The sequence below is a fragment of the Mesocricetus auratus genome, unplaced genomic scaffold (assembly GCF_017639785.1).
Source record: "Mesocricetus auratus isolate SY011 unplaced genomic scaffold, BCM_Maur_2.0 Super-Scaffold_6731, whole genome shotgun sequence".
NCBI lineage: Eukaryota > Metazoa > Chordata > Mammalia > Rodentia > Cricetidae > Mesocricetus > Mesocricetus auratus.
Window position 1 is genome coordinate 1,111,136 of NW_024429185.1, and position 17,391 is coordinate 1,128,526.

A 17,391-nucleotide genomic window follows, 5' to 3' on the forward strand; every position below is an offset into this window, starting at 1 on the left:
AAGGTTGAAGGATGGGGCCTACTGCTGCACCTTGGGAAATTCAAGACAGGATCTGTCCACTGAGGATTCTACTGACATCTAGCGCCTAAGTGAAAATCTTACATGTATGTGTGGGCAGCTATTTGACACCAAGCCACCTGAAAGAGTTTAGCACTGCTGGTTACTGCAGCCTGGCAGCTTCTACATAGGCCTTCAGGACACTGGCTCTGGGGTGTGTGTAACAGCCTCAGTCCACATGATGTAGGACAAGGCCACTGTCAGAGGGGACAGAAATGGGTTTGGTCAGTGTCAGCCATTTTATGTGACAGCTAGCCCACACAATGCTAAACAGGAAAGCATCACCACAGCACTGCTTTAAAGCACTACACAGAGGGGCCTATGCCTCCTTCCTTAGACTATCCCCAACAGAAGACACTCACTGGGACAAAGCAGGGAGCAAGAAGGAAAGCAGGAGAGCCATGTACTGGTGACTGCCATGACACCTCAGCAGTTCCCCAAAGAGGGCAGTGGGGGCAGCTCTCTGTCTACAGGTAGGACAGGCAGGGCCAAGCACACAGCAGACCAGAGCTGCAGGACAAAGGATGAGTAACGAGCCGCCCCAGGGTGTCCATGGGAGGCGGGCACCTGTTTCAGAGGCCACCGGCAGTGCATCTGACTCAACTGCTGCTCACCCAACACAGACCTGTGAGACAGAGAGCTCCCACCCCCAAAATGCTTTCTGTATGTAGCCCTGGCTGGCCTTGAATTCAAGAGATCCACCTGCCTCTGCCTCTGAATCCTGGAATTAAAGGCGTGCACCACCTTGCCTGGCACCATTCCCCACACTGACTCAGCAGCCCCAGGGCTGAGTATGGAGTCACTTTTCAATGACCTTTCTTACCATCTGGGCACAGGAACAACTCACATGCATCCCCCACCCCCACCCTCTGCCTGTTGCTTTCCCTTCAGGGATCCTTGTAACGAGAACAGCCTGGCCAGCCTGTCTGGGGTGAGCAGTGGACAGACAGGCCCTCTGGAGCACACCTGTTCCTGCCAGGGTGCATCACCACACCTCCCAGCGATAACCAGAGGCCTATGGCTGGGATGCTGGGATGCTGCACCTTTCTACCACAGAGGTAAGCAGCTGCGCTGGGATTTCTGAGTGCCAGTCAAGTCATCACTCTTCTGGAGAGGTTATCTCTGAAGCTCCAACATAGTGAGATACAGGAAAGGCAGCACATGGCCTGTGGGGCTGTACCATAGAGCAGCAAGGCTAGGTAGTACCCAGGCTGCACTGCCACATCCTTCCAGGCAGGACAGTGAGGAGCAGCTAAAGGCTGTGGAAGCAGCTAGAGGACCACAGTGGCACACTCATGGGCTCCCAAGGAGGCCAGAGCAACTGGTGCCCCAGGAGAGCGAAGTCCTATGTGCTTGGCTCAGAAACACAGTGGAAGCCATCAGTAGGAAGTCCCACAACCACAGAACTACTGACCCTTTACAGTGGCCACCCATGTCAACCACAGTGTGACATTCCTTATTAACAGCACTGCCAGTGCTCAAGGGAAGACACAAGTCATGGAATGCTAGGTGACTGCCCAGGGTCATTCAGCCAAGCCCTGCAGACAACTTGACTCCCCCGAAGGGATGAAAATGCCACCATGGGGGTAGGGTGGCTGCTCAGGGAGAAAGAAGCTGGTTCTGACTATCACTCAGGTTATCGTGCTTAATTTGTGGAGCTAAGCTCATCTTTATAGCTAAAGTCCTGGACCACATGCAGCATCCATGGCAGTACCTTGAAGTAGGTAAGAAAGGGATAGTGTACGGACAGGAATGTAGCCCTCATACTTCATCAGCAAACCGGAACTTGTCCCACAGCAGCTCACCAATTGACTATCAGAATAACTGGGGTAACATTTGGTTAGGGGGTGGTGCCCGGCACCAAAGGGTGAGATCGAGGCTAAAGTTCCCCAGAGAGAAAGATCATACAATACCCAGCAAGGCAGAAGCTGGACCTATATCTGTGATCACACCTCCCAGAGAAGAGGCCTCCACGAGGAGCAGCGCAGGCACCACTACACCTGCCTGGTGTGCCCCTTCAGACACACTGGCCACGACTAGGCATACACAGTCTGTGGACAGAACACCCACTTTCCACAATACTCTGTGACAAAGGGGCAGACAGATGTGGAGCAGTCCTGTAGTGTGACATATGCACTCCCTGGAAGAAAAAGAAGGGGGAGACTTGTGTACCTGTAGGCACTTCTCCTAAAATGGTCAGCACAAAGACCATCACTTCACAAAAAATTCCTGCTGCTGATCGAGACTAGCGATTAAGAATACTCTGGTGAACAAGTGTGGAATGTGGGCTGTGGAGCTGAGCCCTGCCATGGACACTAGTTAGTGATGGTGCGTGTGCCGTGCCTCTGAGCCCACAGAAAGGCGTGCCTATCATCCCAGCAGCACCACCAATGCACACGGAAGTGCACGAGCATTTGGGAGAGCAGGCTCGACTCCCAGGAGAATCCTACAAAATCAGAGTGGACAGCTCTCCCCTGAGGAGGCAGCCAGAGCCCCACACTCTAGCACAGGCAGTACAGGGGCTTCTTTCCAAAGGGCATGGGGAAAGAAGGTGGGTGCCAGCTGCAGTAAGTCCGGCAGTATAGATCACCACAGAATGGAGGGACAGCAACAGAAAGCCTGGTCGGCATATCTCAAAACTATCCTGAGGTATAGAAGGTGTGGTGTAGACTAAACACCACTTGGGGGCCTGGGGCACTAAAAGGACATTTGGGGATAACTAAAGCAATAAGAGCAGAGATAGGATGGTTAATACCTGAGAAGCTGCTGGGCGGTGGTGGCGCACGCCTTTAATCCCAGCACTCGGGAGGCAGAGACAGGCGGATCTCTGTGAGTTCGAGGCCAGGCTGGACCAACAGCCTCCAAAACAATACAGAGAAACCCTGTCTCTTAAAACAAAACAAAACAAAACAAAAACCTGAGAAGCTTGGTTCACTGTGTACCATGGTTTGCTATCTGTGCCAATATATACAGTGATCTATCTGTTCACGATGGAGTACACAAAAGGGCGTTGAAAATACTTTGGAAAACTATGAGGCTAAAATCACAGATCAACAAGGCTAAGAGTGCTTACTGCTTTTGCAGAGCATGAGGGTTCAGTTCCCAACATGGATGCGGCAGCTGAGAAGAACAGTTAACTCTAGTTCTAACATGTGCTGCTATTCTTCTGACGTTCAGCACCAGGCACACACGGTGCGGTTATATACACGCCAGCAAAACACTTGTACACATAAAAGTAAATTTTTAAAAAAACTTACACTAAAAAAAAGTTTCTTTGGGGTCAGGTGTAGGGACTCACACCTGTAATCCTAGCATTGGAAAGAAGCTGGGGCAGGAGGATTCCAATGAGTCTGAGAACAGCCTGGACGACAGGGTCTGTCTCAAAAGCAGACAAAAAGGTTTCTTTTGCTCAGTGTGCAGGAACATGGTGGTATCCACACACCCACAGCACCACCATCCTCCCTTGGTTCTGCAGCCAACGATGGCCTCTTGCACACACCTCTATCCTAACGGCCACCACCAAGCACAGAAGCAAAGAAAGGGCCCAGCAGGAACGTATTCCAAGAGACTCACTAAAGAGAGGTGGCCACTGACTTGAGATTTCTGCCTTATGATAGCAGAAAGTCAGGAAGTGCCACAACGACTTTCAGCTTGATACGGGTTTATGAAGACACAACCCACCAGCCAGCCAAGGAACACAAACACCATGTGCGCTGCTACTTCAGACGCTGAGCACAGTCATCTTTAACTCAATTAATAACTATTTTTACATTTCCTACTCTACAGTACACATCCACAGTCATTCCACAAATCCAAGATGCCTGGAGCAGTATTTACAGGCAGGTATGAAGCAGCTACTGCTCTCAGCTGTCCAGCCTCTCTCCAGCTCTAGAAAAGGAGCTGGGTCACCGGGTGGACTCCCCGGTCTTATTATCATCCCAACATGTCACAACCTGTGATGACTTTTCCCTGGCTGCCAAAGCTGTGTTTTCAAATGCAAGTCACTGCCAGGCAAGGTGGCACACATCTTTTTTCCCAGTACTAAGGAGGCAGAATTAGGCAGATCTCCATGAGTTCGAGGCCATCCATGGCTACAGTGAGACTATTTTTTAAAAAAGGTTTAAGCTATATGACACAGGCCTGCCACCTCATCACTTTATAGGTAAAAGCAGATCAGAAGGTTCAAGACCCTTCTCAGCTACATAGTACGGCAGCCCAGGCTACATGAAACCTTGTCTCAAGTACTTGCTTTGATGGCACTTATAATAAAACTGGAACAGTAAAGAGATTAATGCAGCCTCTCTGCACAAACCCACTAAGTGTTCCAAACAGAACTAAACATAAACTCCTCTCTCTCCCTCTCCCCTCCCTCTCTCTTTCTCTCCCCTCCCTCCCTTCGGCTTGGGATTAGGAAGGGGAGCACACAGCAATCACTGGCAAGTCTCCCATCTCTCCAGCCACCAGACACCACTTCCCCATCTCCCACTCCTGAGGGAGTACAGGGCCTTCCATGTTGCCATGGCACCTGCCTGAACCTCAGCCTCAGGGAACTCAGCATCTCCCTGCTTTGCATGTCCTCCATCCCTCAGGTGCCTGAGGCACATCCCCTCTCCAGTCTCTTCCAGAAACTCACACACTTGTCCCTGTAGCACTATGAGAAGTCTTCCTCTATGATGAGACAGAGACAACATGTCTTATCCAAGGCCATGCGGAACAAGAAGTAACACAGTGGGGCTCCTGGCTCTTCCCCTCGGTTTATCTTTTTGACAATATCAGGATACAACCCAGAACCCTCCCCAGAAGGCCTGCCATTGTTTTCCTAAAGAGCCCTTCCATGGACTAGCACAGTCCACCTTCTGATGTGATTCCTGCTGCTGCACCCAGGGCCACAAAGCCTTGTAAGAGCAGGTAGAAACTCTTGTTTCTACCAAAGACTCTTCTTCACTCTGCTCTTCCATCAGGACAGGAGGCAGGACTCACTCAAGGAGTACTGGGCCAGGAAAAAAAGCTACCAGTTAAAAGCAACAGATAGGGCTGGAGAGATGGCTCAAAGGTTAGGAGTATTGGATGCTCCTCCAGAGAATCTGGGCTGGGTACCCAATACAGGCACGGCAGTTAACAGCCACCTGTCCATCTCCTGTTCCAGGGGACCTGACATACTCTTCTGGCCTCTATGGGCACTAGGCACACACACACACGGTGCACACATACACATACGCACACACACACAAGTTGGTGGGTAGTGGTAGCACACCTCTTTAGTCCCAGCAGGTGATCTCTGAGTTTGAGGCCAGTCTGATCGACAGACTAAGTTCCTGAATGGCCAGAGAAACCCTGCCTTGAAAGAGAGAGGAGAGAAGGGAGGGAGGGAGGGAGGGAGGGAGGGAGGGAGGGGATGGCGGGGAGGGAGGACAAAGAGAGATGGGAACAAGAAACCCAGTGAACAGAGGCACAAACTGAGACAGGGGTGTAAAGGCCTGGTCCAGAGATGACACCTGGGGCAGGAGCAGTAAGGGCATGTACCTAAGTTCCCAAGAGCAGAACTTGCCTACATGACAGCTATGACACAAGGTGGCCTGAGGCCTTTTCTTTGAGGAGGCATCCCGGTCCTTCAAGCCACCCAGTGTTCTGAAGCCCAGGCAGAGAATTCAATCAAGGTGGAGAATGTTTGAGAGCCACCCAAGAAGCTACACTTACCCTCAGACCAAGAGCACAGTGTAGGACACAGGATTCCTGACGGGCTACAAGAGATGGTGGTGGTGGCGCACACCTTTAATCCCAGTACTTGGGAAGCAGAGGCAGGTGGATCTGAGTTCAAGGCCAGCCTGGTCAAGGCCAGCCTGGTCTATGGACAGTCAGGGATACACAGAAAAACCACACATGTACATGCTGAGGCTGTATCCTAAGACATCACCCCCAACACTTGGGTCACAGGCTGGTAGGCCCAGTCTGCATTCTGGGGGACATGATGCCTAACCTGTCCCATGTGTACAGTTACCCCAAAATGCAGCTTATGGTGGGCAGTCAGTCACCTTTCTCTCACAGACCTGGCCTTGTGCTTCCACTGGAGGGGCAAAGTGACAGAGGAGAACCTGGCAGAGACTCATGCAGCTAAGGGACCTAGTGGCAGAATCGTAATGAATAAGCTGCCACACATACTAAAGACTTGGGCATCTGAAGGGGGAAGCTGTCACACGGACCTCAGGAGCCTGCCATCAACTGCAGGGAGGGGCGGGGGCGGGGCGGTCACAGTCCACATGAGATAATCACATGGCAGGCAAAGCAGTGTTCAGCCCAAATCAGAGCCACACAGCAACGCTGAGACCAGGAAGGCAGATGACAGGAGGGAGGGTAGAGAGTGTGTGGCACTGTGGAAGGTTCTTCCAAAGGCTCTGGGTGATAGGTACTTTACCTGTCAGAACTCATCACAGGGCAGAATTAGGAGAGGCTCTGCCCAGACAGCACGCATCAACAGAAGCCATGTGTTATGTGCCCACAAAAGCAACTGAAAGCCTCCCATTTCTGCTACCCCCAGCCACCAGGAGCTGGGCAGCTTCCTCTACGTGCACTCCCAACACATGTGGCTTAACCACAGGCCCAAAGGCACTGGGCCCCAGAACACAACCACATCCCTAGAGCATAAGTAAGCCTTTCCTCTGGCTATGTTCACCCGTGGTGTGCAGTCCTGTGAATTCTCCATCTGCTGCACTGACGGCCGACTAATCTAGAGGTCCCCTCTCTGCTTCCCGAGTGTGGCAGCCCTATGCCTTGCCCTGTTTCCACATGGGTTCTGGGGAATTCAGAGTCTCCCCAGCCTCAAGCCTTCTCTTTTCTCTCAGACAGGGTCTCATTGTGTGGCCCTGGCTGGCCTGGTCTCTAACTCACAGACCTGCCTGCCCTTACATCAAGAGCTAGGATTAAGGGCACACAGCATGCCAGGCCCTTTCCTCATGGTGACTTGCAGATCAATGGCTGGCATGGCCTCTTTATGAAGTGGCCAATCCAAAGTCACCTTTACCCTCTGTCCCAAGCAGCCACAAGTAAAAAGCATCTGGGTAAGGCCCTGGCCTGCTGGTCCTGGCACCACGCGTGTGTTCTGAGGCCTACCCCATGCCCGCATACAGGAGGCCAGGCCACCACCCCACCCTCCCCTGGCCCTCTTAGAGCCACTTGGCTTTGTGGAGGACACAGAGCACTGGCTGGTGTGCCACCAACTCATCAGGTGTGCCATTGCCCTTCAGTGCTCTCTCAGTGAGCCTGCCATAAAGGACATGGCACCAACGAGAGAGGAGAGAGGGAAGGGGGGAGAGGGGAGGGAGAGAGAGAGAGAGAGAGAGAGAGAGAGAGAGAGAGAGAGAGAGAGAGAGAGAGAGAGAGAGAGAGAGAGAGAGAGAGAGAGAGAGAGAGAGAGTGAGTGTGTGTGTCAAGTCCACAATCCAAAGACCTAAATGGCTCTCCCAGCTCAACTTCAAGTTCGCAAAGGTCAAAGCCCCCAAGCTGACTGAAAAGAAAATATGCCACAGGCTGTGCTCACTCCACACTGCAGTCAACAAGCTACCAACACAAAGGAAGAGGAGGAAGGGAGGAGACAAGTTTGTGAGGGCAGATGCCAGCATCTGCCTAAAGATGGGTTGGAAGTAGACACTGGACTCCAAGACCAACTTCACAAAGCACAGACCCTGCAGCCTCCTCTCAGGGTAAATGAGGGCATGGAGACAGTCATTCCCTTCAAGTAAGCCATATTGCCAACTTTGCCTTCCTCTCCAAGAACAGCACCATGCACAGGACTCACCCTGCAGCCCAAGGAGATGATGCCACAGAAAAGGTTCACACAAGTCCCACATGGTGGCCCACCTATCATTCTGTCCCTGGGAAAGGAGAGGAAGAAGGACGGAGAGGAATACAAGGCCAGCTGGAGCCAAGCAGTGAGATGCAGACTGGGAATCAGTGGAGTATGGGGAAGGCAGCCCACGCCCACAACCTCACAGACAGACCTTGCAGACCAGGATACACAACCCTGGAATAACCTCTGTGGATTCTATTTTCATGAATATGTTTACAGATACTACAATTTTTTTCACTTCCATTTATTTTTTGCAATATTAAAGTGGAACACGTGGCATTGTACACAAAAGGGGGTGCTTTACTACTGAGCCCCACTTTATTTCTAAAACACCAGCATGAGGGGTAGCACACAGCACAACTTGGTGTCATTAATAGCACTATTTCATGTGGAGGCACTCATCTGTAATCCCAGCACTCAGGAGGATAAGAGTTTGGATGCAGCCTAAATAAACTACACGAGACTCTACAATCCAGTGACTTTAGTATCAAAGTTGTGAGATAATCACCAATGTGTCCCCTTGTACGACTGACTGTTCTCTCACTGCCTGGCCCACATAGCTCTACCTTCGCCATCCATGCCTTCCTTTCTAGATCTCAGTCTAAGCTTTAAAAGCACACTGTGGGCCGGGCGGTGGTGGCTCACGCCTTTAATCCCAGCACTCGGGAGGCAGAGGCAGGCGGATCTCTGTGAGTTCGAGGCCGGGCTGGACCGATAGCCTCTAAAACAATACAGAGAAACCCTGTCTTGTAAAAAAAAAAAAAAAAAAAAAAAAAAACAACAACAAAAAAAAAGCACACTGTGGTTTGTGTCTGGGGCACACATGTGACACAGCCTGCACATGGAGGTAGGAGGACGGCCTGAGACTGGGGTCTGCTATGGCCCCTTCAGCATGGCCAGCTGTGGTTATCCTATGTCTTAGAACGTTATCTACTTCCTGTGAGTGCAATATTAACTTGCTTTACAGATACCTGGGTATCTCCTATCTCCTCTGGAGCCGGCATGTACCATGCCACTAGTGCTACAAACACCCGAGTCCCCCTGCGTGAGGAAAGTGATTCCATCTTTCCTCAGTCGTGTCTGGATGTGGAGAAAAATGTCTGCCTGTGCTACTTACAATCTGATCAGGGCATACAAGAGGCCTGGTTGCTACTACACGTCAGTGCTAATGCTTGCCGTTGTCTGTCGTCTCTATTACAGCTAACCCAAAGAATGTCAATGCACACTTGAGCTGTACTATGTTATGCAGATGTCAGCCAGGCCAAACCGGGCAACAGTGGCTAGATCCTCTGTAACCTTGTTTGTTGTGCCTTACCGTGTACCAAGAGTAAACCTTCTATTCTTTAAAAATTACCACCACCGTGTTTGTGCTTGACGGGGAAGAAGCGCACGCCGCGGCGTGCATGTGAGGACAGATGACAGCTTTGTGGAGCTCTCCTTCCAGCTCTATACAGGTTCTGAACCATCTAGCATGAAGCTTACTGGTCTGGGCCTCAGGCACTCAGGGCTCTCTGGTTAAGTGCACATGTGCTCGTGACTGATTTCTTCCTTATCTTATAAAATGCCCCTCTTTGGGTTGGCGTACATCTTTCAGAACATAGAGAAGAATCTGTGTGCTGCAGGCCAGCCTCAACTACATAGTGAGAGCACCCACCCACAAAGCCCCTCTCTCATTTGGCAATCCTATGAGATGACAGTTTCTTCTTCAAACCACTTCATAGTTCATGAACTCACCAAGAGCTCTGTGGGTGCTGGACCTCCTCTCTCCACGAGCCTGTGGGGCATCATGTCACTGAAGAGGCCAGCCTGAAGCTCCCTGCCCACTGGTGAGCCGTCCTGCGGATACATCGCCTTCTTTCTTGTCTTATGTTAGACACTGCTTTCCTCTTTGTGCTTTGAAGTTATTTCCTTGCTTGAGACAGATATCACTATGTAGGGTCAGGCCATGCTTTACTCTTGGTCCTCACAGCACTGGAGTGACAGTTGTCATTATCTTGACAAGATCTACTGACCAAAATCTGTAATAGCGAAGTGCTGCCCTGGGCTCCACATCCCAAGCAAACAGCTGGTGGTCAGCCTACTCACCAAGGACTGGGAAAATGTGAGCAGTCCCGGGTAATATACCTCACCTCACTCTCCCCCAGGAAAGTGTGCTCAGGGAGACGCCGTGAGCCCTGGCAGGCTTCCGGGTGGTGAGGAGTGCAGTCTCTGTCTCACTGTGCAACCACTGCCTTTTGGAAGGAGATTTGATGCTTTCTTCAGTCATAATCCCTGACTGCCTTCCAAACTCTATCTACTCCAAATGTAGAACACACTAGGAGATGGCCAGAAAACTCTAGACTTCCTTCTGGCCCCACTGCTGCACCTTGCCACCCATGTTCCAAGTCACACAGACATTTACAGAAGATCACTTAGTGATTCCAATCCTCCTCCTCCTCCTCCTCCTCGAAGAAAACAAAATCCCATGTCTTTGCCACCACCAGAGCCTGCCCTAGCCTTCAAAATATCCATGAGAGCATGAGACAGAAGTTTTGAAAAAGAACCAATTAGAATTCTGGAAGCAGGCTGGAGAGATGGCTCAGTGGTTAAGAGCACATACTGCTCTTGCGGAGAACTGGAACTCCAGCCCCAGTGAGATGACAGCCTTCTTGGGCACACATACAACACACACACACACACACAGATAACAAAGAGAGAAATCCCAGAAGCATACAGTCAAAACTGTTGGTAGCGGTGCTCAGTGACCCCAGTTGTGAGATGCTGGCACAACGTGGTGTTTGACTTTCACAGACCCTGCATGTGCTGTGCTGTATGTCATTCACAACAGCTGATTTACTGCGAACTCTGCAAGCAGGCACACCACACTGCTCAACATGTTTAGCACAAGCAAAAATCCTACACTTTTCTTTTTGGTGCTGGACATTGAAATCATGGCCCTGCTCTACCTGGCATAATCTTGACTGTCAGCTTGAGGGCATTTATAGTCATCTAAAAGAGACGCATGTCTAGGCCACTGTGAATGAAGGCAGCACTACACCATGGCCTGGGATCCAATTCTGCACAAAAAGGAAGAAAGGATTCGCATGGCAGCATTATTTATCATCCTCTGTTTTCTGACTAGCTGCCTCATGCCCAGCCTCCCTGCCACCCGTGGGTTTGTCCTCAAACATAACCAACTAAGCTTTTCTGTCCTTAAGCAGTTTTGTCAGGCATTCTGTCACAGCAGTGAGAAAGATATTACTACTACGTTACACCCTCCCGGCCCACCCACCATTTCTGACTGTGACTGGTTAAAACCATTAGTGTGGAACCCATCAGGACAGGGAGCACTGCCTATGCTATGAAACAGTGTGCATGAATCTCAAAGACACAGTGCAAAAGGAAAGCCAGACGACAAAGAGGACAAACTCTTTACATAAAGTCTACAAATGCACACAAAGCTAATCTGCTGGAAGCTAAGCTATTCAGTCAGGAAACCACATACCCTTGGAGGTTAGGGGATCATCTCTTGGTTTGGACCAAAGACGTGGTATCACAAACTTTTCAAATTTATAAAGTAGGCAATGGGGATATGGCCCCACCCCAAGCACCCACATAAATAGTAGGGCTTGGTGGCATGGAGACCGTTGGGTCACTGGGCTCACTTTCCAAACTGCCAAGCCTCAGGCCAGTGAGAGAGGGTCTTAAAAAGCAAGGCAGACAGCTCCTGAGTAATACCTATGGCTGACTTCTGACCTCCATGAGTACACTGAGTCTCACTCCCTCCACACAAGTTAACAAAAAAAATTTAAAAGAGCCAGACATGTTGGCACACATCTTTAACCAGCAATGGGAGACAAAGGCAGGAAGATGGGTCTCTTTGAGTTCAAGGCTAGCCTAGTCTACATCCATAGTTCCAAGCCAGCCATGGCTACCAATAAGACCTTGCCTCAAAAGAAAAAGCAAAAAAATAAAAAAATAAAAAAAAATTCACTCATTTTAGCACAATTAACAGCAGGCGCCTCCATTTGGCTCATCTGACTGCAGAGCCTGGAAAACCGTGGCCACTGATGTGGTCACACAGCTCCTTATATGCATCCTTATTTGTAGGACTTGAATTTTGGAAACTAGCTTTGTCTTATCACCCTTGGAAAAGTGTGCCAATTTACCAGGTTGAGCTGGCACTGTATGGGAATTGCAGCCATATTGGTCTAGAAATGTTCAACTTAAAATATTCTTTCCATAGCCAGGTGGATCTCTGTGAGTTTGAACTCACTACAGAGTGAGTTCCAGGACAGCCAGGGCTGCATGGAGAAACCCTGTCTGGAAATCACCCCCCCCCCTTTTTCTTTCCTGTTGAACAGGTAATGTATGGCATTAAGCCTTCGAGGGAGGCTTTTTCAGTGCACAACTGATAAGATGCTCAAAGCAAGAGTCCCTCATGTCACTACTCTGGGTGGGTACACTCACTACAGCAGTCCACACAGCCCAACTCTTGCCTAACACCAACAGAACACACAGTCCCTAAAGACGACCCTGTCAGACACCCTAAGGAAAACCAAACACAGAAACCAGAGCTGCTCCCACTCTGCAGAGGTTGCCACTGAGTGCTCACTTCCTGTCACCAGGATGAAACGTGGCTGGATGTTATGCCTGGGAAAAGCTGGAGCATGTGACCCAGCCCCCACTCTGCCCACTGACCTGTACCAGCCAGGGCCCTCACTCCAGGGTTACCTGGGTGATCTGTTCCCTGCATCCTTAAGTGCCATAAGAAAGCATCCTAAGCATTAGCTTCAATGAATCTAAGGGCAGCTTAGAAACCAGAGGCAGGCAGATCTCTGTGAGTTCAAGGCCACCCTGGTCTACAAGCAAGTTCCAGGCAGGCTCCAAAGTTACAGTAAAACCATATCTTGAAAAACTAAAAGAATAGAAACCAAAAGCTGAGGGGAGGGCCCAGACATCAGAGGCTGTTACAGCCCTGGGCTTCGACAGCACAGAAGCGACTCTTTCGCCCTTTCACACTCAACTTTGGACTTTATCAGCCCGCCCACAGAGGAGCAGGCCACAGTAGGACGAAGTATGGAACAGATCTGGCACACCCCAATGCACCTACTCACTCTCCCTCAGCTTTGGGAGCTCATCCACCAGAGGTCTCAGAGGGCTGAGGACCCAGTAAGGCCAAGGGAGGGAAAGGAGCCCAACCCTGCCCCTTTGACTTAAATAAGCTTTAGGTTGGGGGAGGGCCTGGACCTTCCCCGGAACAAAATAACAGACTCTAGAGATCCCCCATGGGGGGCCTTACCCTCCCTGGGGAATGGAGTGGGAATAGGGTGGAGGGCTAGGGGTGGCTGATGGGCGGGAACGGGCATGGAGGGGAGGGAGAGGGAGCTGGGACTAATATGGCAAAAGCAAGCTTGTTTCTAATTTAAATATATAATAAAAAAGTGTTTTAAAAAATAAGCCTTAGGTTTAGAACGGGGCAACAAAAAGCAGTCAGAGAAGAAGACTGGTTTTTGAGGGAGCAAAAATGTTATTAAAACAGGGTCCTGGGCATGCCAGGCTGGCCTCTAACTCCATCTTCCCGTCTGCACCTCCTGGAATGACATGCATACATACCCTGCCACATTTGTCCAGATGAGAAAAGCCTTCCTCATGGAAAATTCAGGGTTCTCAATAGAGGGGAGGCTGGACTTTGCCACTGACCTCAAAATAGTCAGGATTCTAAGTTGCACCAGCCAATATGGGGGTCCTCAGGGTCCCAACCCTGAACTTTCCACAAGGCTGACAGACTGCAATCCCTGTACACTTCAGGGACCATGTGGAGAACCAGTGTCCTGCAGCCCACCAGTGCTGGCCCTAGGTAAACAGCTCACTAGGGAGCGGGAGGCTATGGCCTCAGTGGAGTCTGGGGCAAATGCTCCATTCTGGGGTGTTCTGAAGAAAGGGTAACAGAGGTACTGGGAAAAAGGGTTTCTGAGTGAAGACCTGATGGGAGGCTGAGTCGGACTTGCTCCAAGCTGTCACCTGTGAGTGTCACAAAGCCTGAGTACCAGCAAAGTTTCCATGAAGTAAATGCGGATGACCAGGAGAAAACACAGAGCAGAAGGCAGAAGCCTGCCAGAGCAATGGGAGGCCCTGCCTTTGAGGAGCGACATAGGCAGGGCGTGGCAGCCTGGCCTCCCTGAGGCACTCACACCAAAGGAATGTTCCAGTCCTCCTGTAACCCCAGAAGTGGCAGGCCCACTGACAGCAGGGGACTTCCACCCCTCTGAGACTCATGAACTAGCCACTGACAGGGCCCTAGCTTAGGACTCAGTCAGGGACACCTGCACTTAGCCTCTGCTAAGCTCCAGCCAGGCCCATTGGGTCTTCTCACTCACCTGTGTGAGGTGCGCATGTCCACAGGCCCGTCTCCTACCAGCCCTTCGCCTGATCCTGTGGCTGTGGTCTCTGCTGTCCTCAGCAACCCATGGGCTGGGCCTGCGCACGGCTCAGGCATCACCCTGGTGTCTCTGTCCACAGTTAGCTCTGAGGCTCCTCTCTCCATTTTCATTTTCTTGCTGTCCACATCATCCTCCGTTAGGTCAGGGTCAAGGGCTCGTTTCTGACTGCGGGTTCGACATGCTTCTTCGTTCATTCTGTATGTGGAAGGGAGGACACAGCATTTGAGCCAGTCGTGGAAAAGCAAGCCCTTCTTAAAGTCTAGGTGGTGGCTTTGTTCTCCTCACAGAGGAGGCTAGCTGGAAAAGGGACAAGGACCAGAGGGACCACAGAAGCCTCTCCAAGACTTTCTTCACATCCTCAGGATGGCTGGGCAGGAAGGGGGTCCACAGGCCTCTGGGGTGTGGCCATCTGAGAAGCCATGGAATCCAAGTGGGAGGAAAGCAGTGGCAGCTGTCATTGGACAGGGCCTTCTGTGGAGGGACAGTGCCGACTGTGGGCCTGAAAACCAGCCCAGGAGCCTAGACCTACACTGCAATGGTGGGGGTGGGGGTGGGGGCTGGACAGAGGGGACCTCAGGTGCCGTGTGCCTGAGTTCCCCCTGCTGCTCCCCTCCAGGGAGCCAGAAGTGGGGGGCACACTAAGCTCTTTTGTTTGGTAGAGATACACTCTGAGCAGAGTAGTCTGGTCCATCCCAACATGCCACCATCGTGGCCCTGTACCTATGGCACACGCATATCTTGATTTAAAGAAAAAGGAAAAAGCAAAACAAAACCAAAAACTGCTGAGTCAGTTTTTGATCCCATGACATCACTGGGCTCCACATGACCCTTCCCAGGATTCAGTCAGAGAGACAAAGCACGTTCCAGAAAACCAGTCTGAACCGGTTCCAGACAACACAGCTGAAGTGAAGTGTTGTTAACCCTAGCAGAGACAGGACAGCTTGCTGGCATTCCACAGCAAGGGTCTGGGACAAGGAGTTCTTAAAGGGGCCGCTCAGAATCCAGTTTTAACACCACAGAACACCAAACTAGAGAAAGTAAGAGAAAACCCAGAGTTCACTATGGACAGGGAAAAAAATCCGGCTGAGACCTGGCTGTATCCAGGGGATAGTTTTTCATGGTTTATTTGGCACCCAGGTACCCTGCAGAGGCATCGCAGGATACCTCCTTCTAGGTGGCTCAGTTTCTCCACTGGCAAATATGGTTGGAAAGGCCTGTCCTAGACAAAGCTGGTTCTGAGAGACTGGGAACATCCTATCAAAGATATACTCCCAAAGTCAAAGCAGTGTCGCCTCCCCCCTCCCCCACCCAGAAGGCCCCCTGACCCATCTCTAGAACCTGAGGTCAGGAGCTCTCCCTCAGCAACCATCAGATACAGCTGATGCTCTAACCCCAATATGATTCAGTCCAGGGTGGATCGAGATAGGGTCCCAAACCCTATCATCTGCACCCACCCTCCTGCCACTCCAATCTGTACCATGCCAACCCCCTCCCCCAGCCACGCCTCCACTCCACTCCACCAGCACCTCTCAGCTCTGGAGTTACACAGCTTCCTCCAACACAACTGACCACAAACTCCATCAACCCTGCTGACGCTCTGTCTTGTCTCCCTGTGAAAGCAAACAAGTCACTACCCTGGGGTGTCAGGGCTGCCTGAAGCAGAGCTGCTGAGTTCTAGAACAAGTGAGGAGGCAGACTGTGGCAGTATCCTCAAACAGGATACAAGCACACCCAGGCCTGGACAGGGAAAGATGGGAGCCCAGGACCTCTGACAAGAAGAGCATGTGGGAACTGGGGAACATTATGACTCTCAAGAGTGAAGCTTGCTGGGTGGCGGAGGCACAGCAGGGTGGTGGTGTCATACACTTTTAACCCCAACACTCTGGGAAGCAGAGGCAGGTGGATCTGAGTTCGAGGCCAACCTGTTCTACAGAGTTGAGGTCCAGTACATCCAGGCTACACAGAGAAACCCCGTCTGGAAAAACCAGAAAGAGTGAAGCTCTAGGCGTGGCCCTGCTCTCACTACACAACCACAACTGCTGCAGCCAGGCAGGGATTTCCTAGCGTGGCCTCAAACTCTCAGCTCATCTGAATCCACAAGAGACCCTGCCTAAGGTCTACCTTCTACCCCTCACTGCCTCACTTCCTCGTTGCTATGAAAGGGCTAAGGAAAGCAAGAGTCTAACCGATTGGGGGAACTTTATATCTCTAGGACAGCCCCCCCATCACGTGGTGATAGTTATCTGTTCAGAACTAAACAGGGTCCAGGAGCCCAACAGCATGAATTAGGACCCTGTCACTCGGCCCACCTGGGCCCAAAACCTTGAACCAACCTCAGGGTGGGCTGGGCTGAAGGCAGGTGAGGGAATGCCAGGGATTTGCCTTTCCATCTCCAGAAAGATAAGCAGAGCTAGAGGACTAGGCACAACACAGAGGTCCCAAGCAGGCTGTGCCCTCTCCACTAGGGCCTCAGTATACCCTTGTGCCCTTGGGGACTGACCAATCCAGACCAGCATGGTATTCTGTGGTAGGAAGAGCCCCAACCCCCACAAGGCCAGCAGGAGCAAAGTCTCCCTGGGACCAGTGCTGACAGCCACTGTACTGCAGGCACCAAGTAGGCAGGAAGGAGAAAAGCCTCCCCTAGGAAGCATCCTAAGAGACAGAGAAAGGGGCTGGATCACTCACTTACAAATGAGGTGGGTTTCCAAATTCCCAGAGGGAAGAAGAAAACTGCCCCACCAGAGTAGCTACCACAGGGGGAGGGCCTCACCAGCCACTGCCTGCATGGCAGCACACATGGTGGTCATCTTCAGGGTCCAGATGTGAATGAAAGTGACAAGGGCAAGGAGAGAGGCTACAGCACTGAGAGCAAGAGTCTTCCTGCTCTCTCCAAACATCCAGGGCATGCTGCAGCAACCCTAACAACCGCCGGTGAGGCCTGAAGGCTGGTGGGCAGACCGAGTCCTATATAGGTGTCTCTGCCAGCCTGGCGCCAAGGGGCTGAGTCCTTGTGGTCCACCAAAGGTGGGCAGGTCTCTGAGCAGCAAACTCCATTAACTGCTTCCTTTC

At 51.3% G+C, this 17,391-nt stretch overlaps 1 protein-coding gene across 5 annotated transcripts in view; it reads right to left on the reverse strand.

Annotated features, from left to right (window-relative positions):
• The window catches only part of Gatad2a (GATA zinc finger domain containing 2A), an 81,306-nt gene that overhangs the window by 14,792 nt on the left and 49,123 nt on the right, over positions 1–17,391 (reverse strand). For all 5 annotated transcript variants that reach the window (XM_040742040.1, XM_040742041.1, XM_040742042.1 and 2 more), the window contains one exon: positions 14,260–14,517. In XM_040742040.1, coding sequence (XP_040597974.1) covers positions 14,260–14,516 — 257 coding nt within the window. In that variant the 5' untranslated portion in view covers position 14,517. The remainder of the gene's footprint in view (positions 1–14,259; positions 14,518–17,391) is intronic.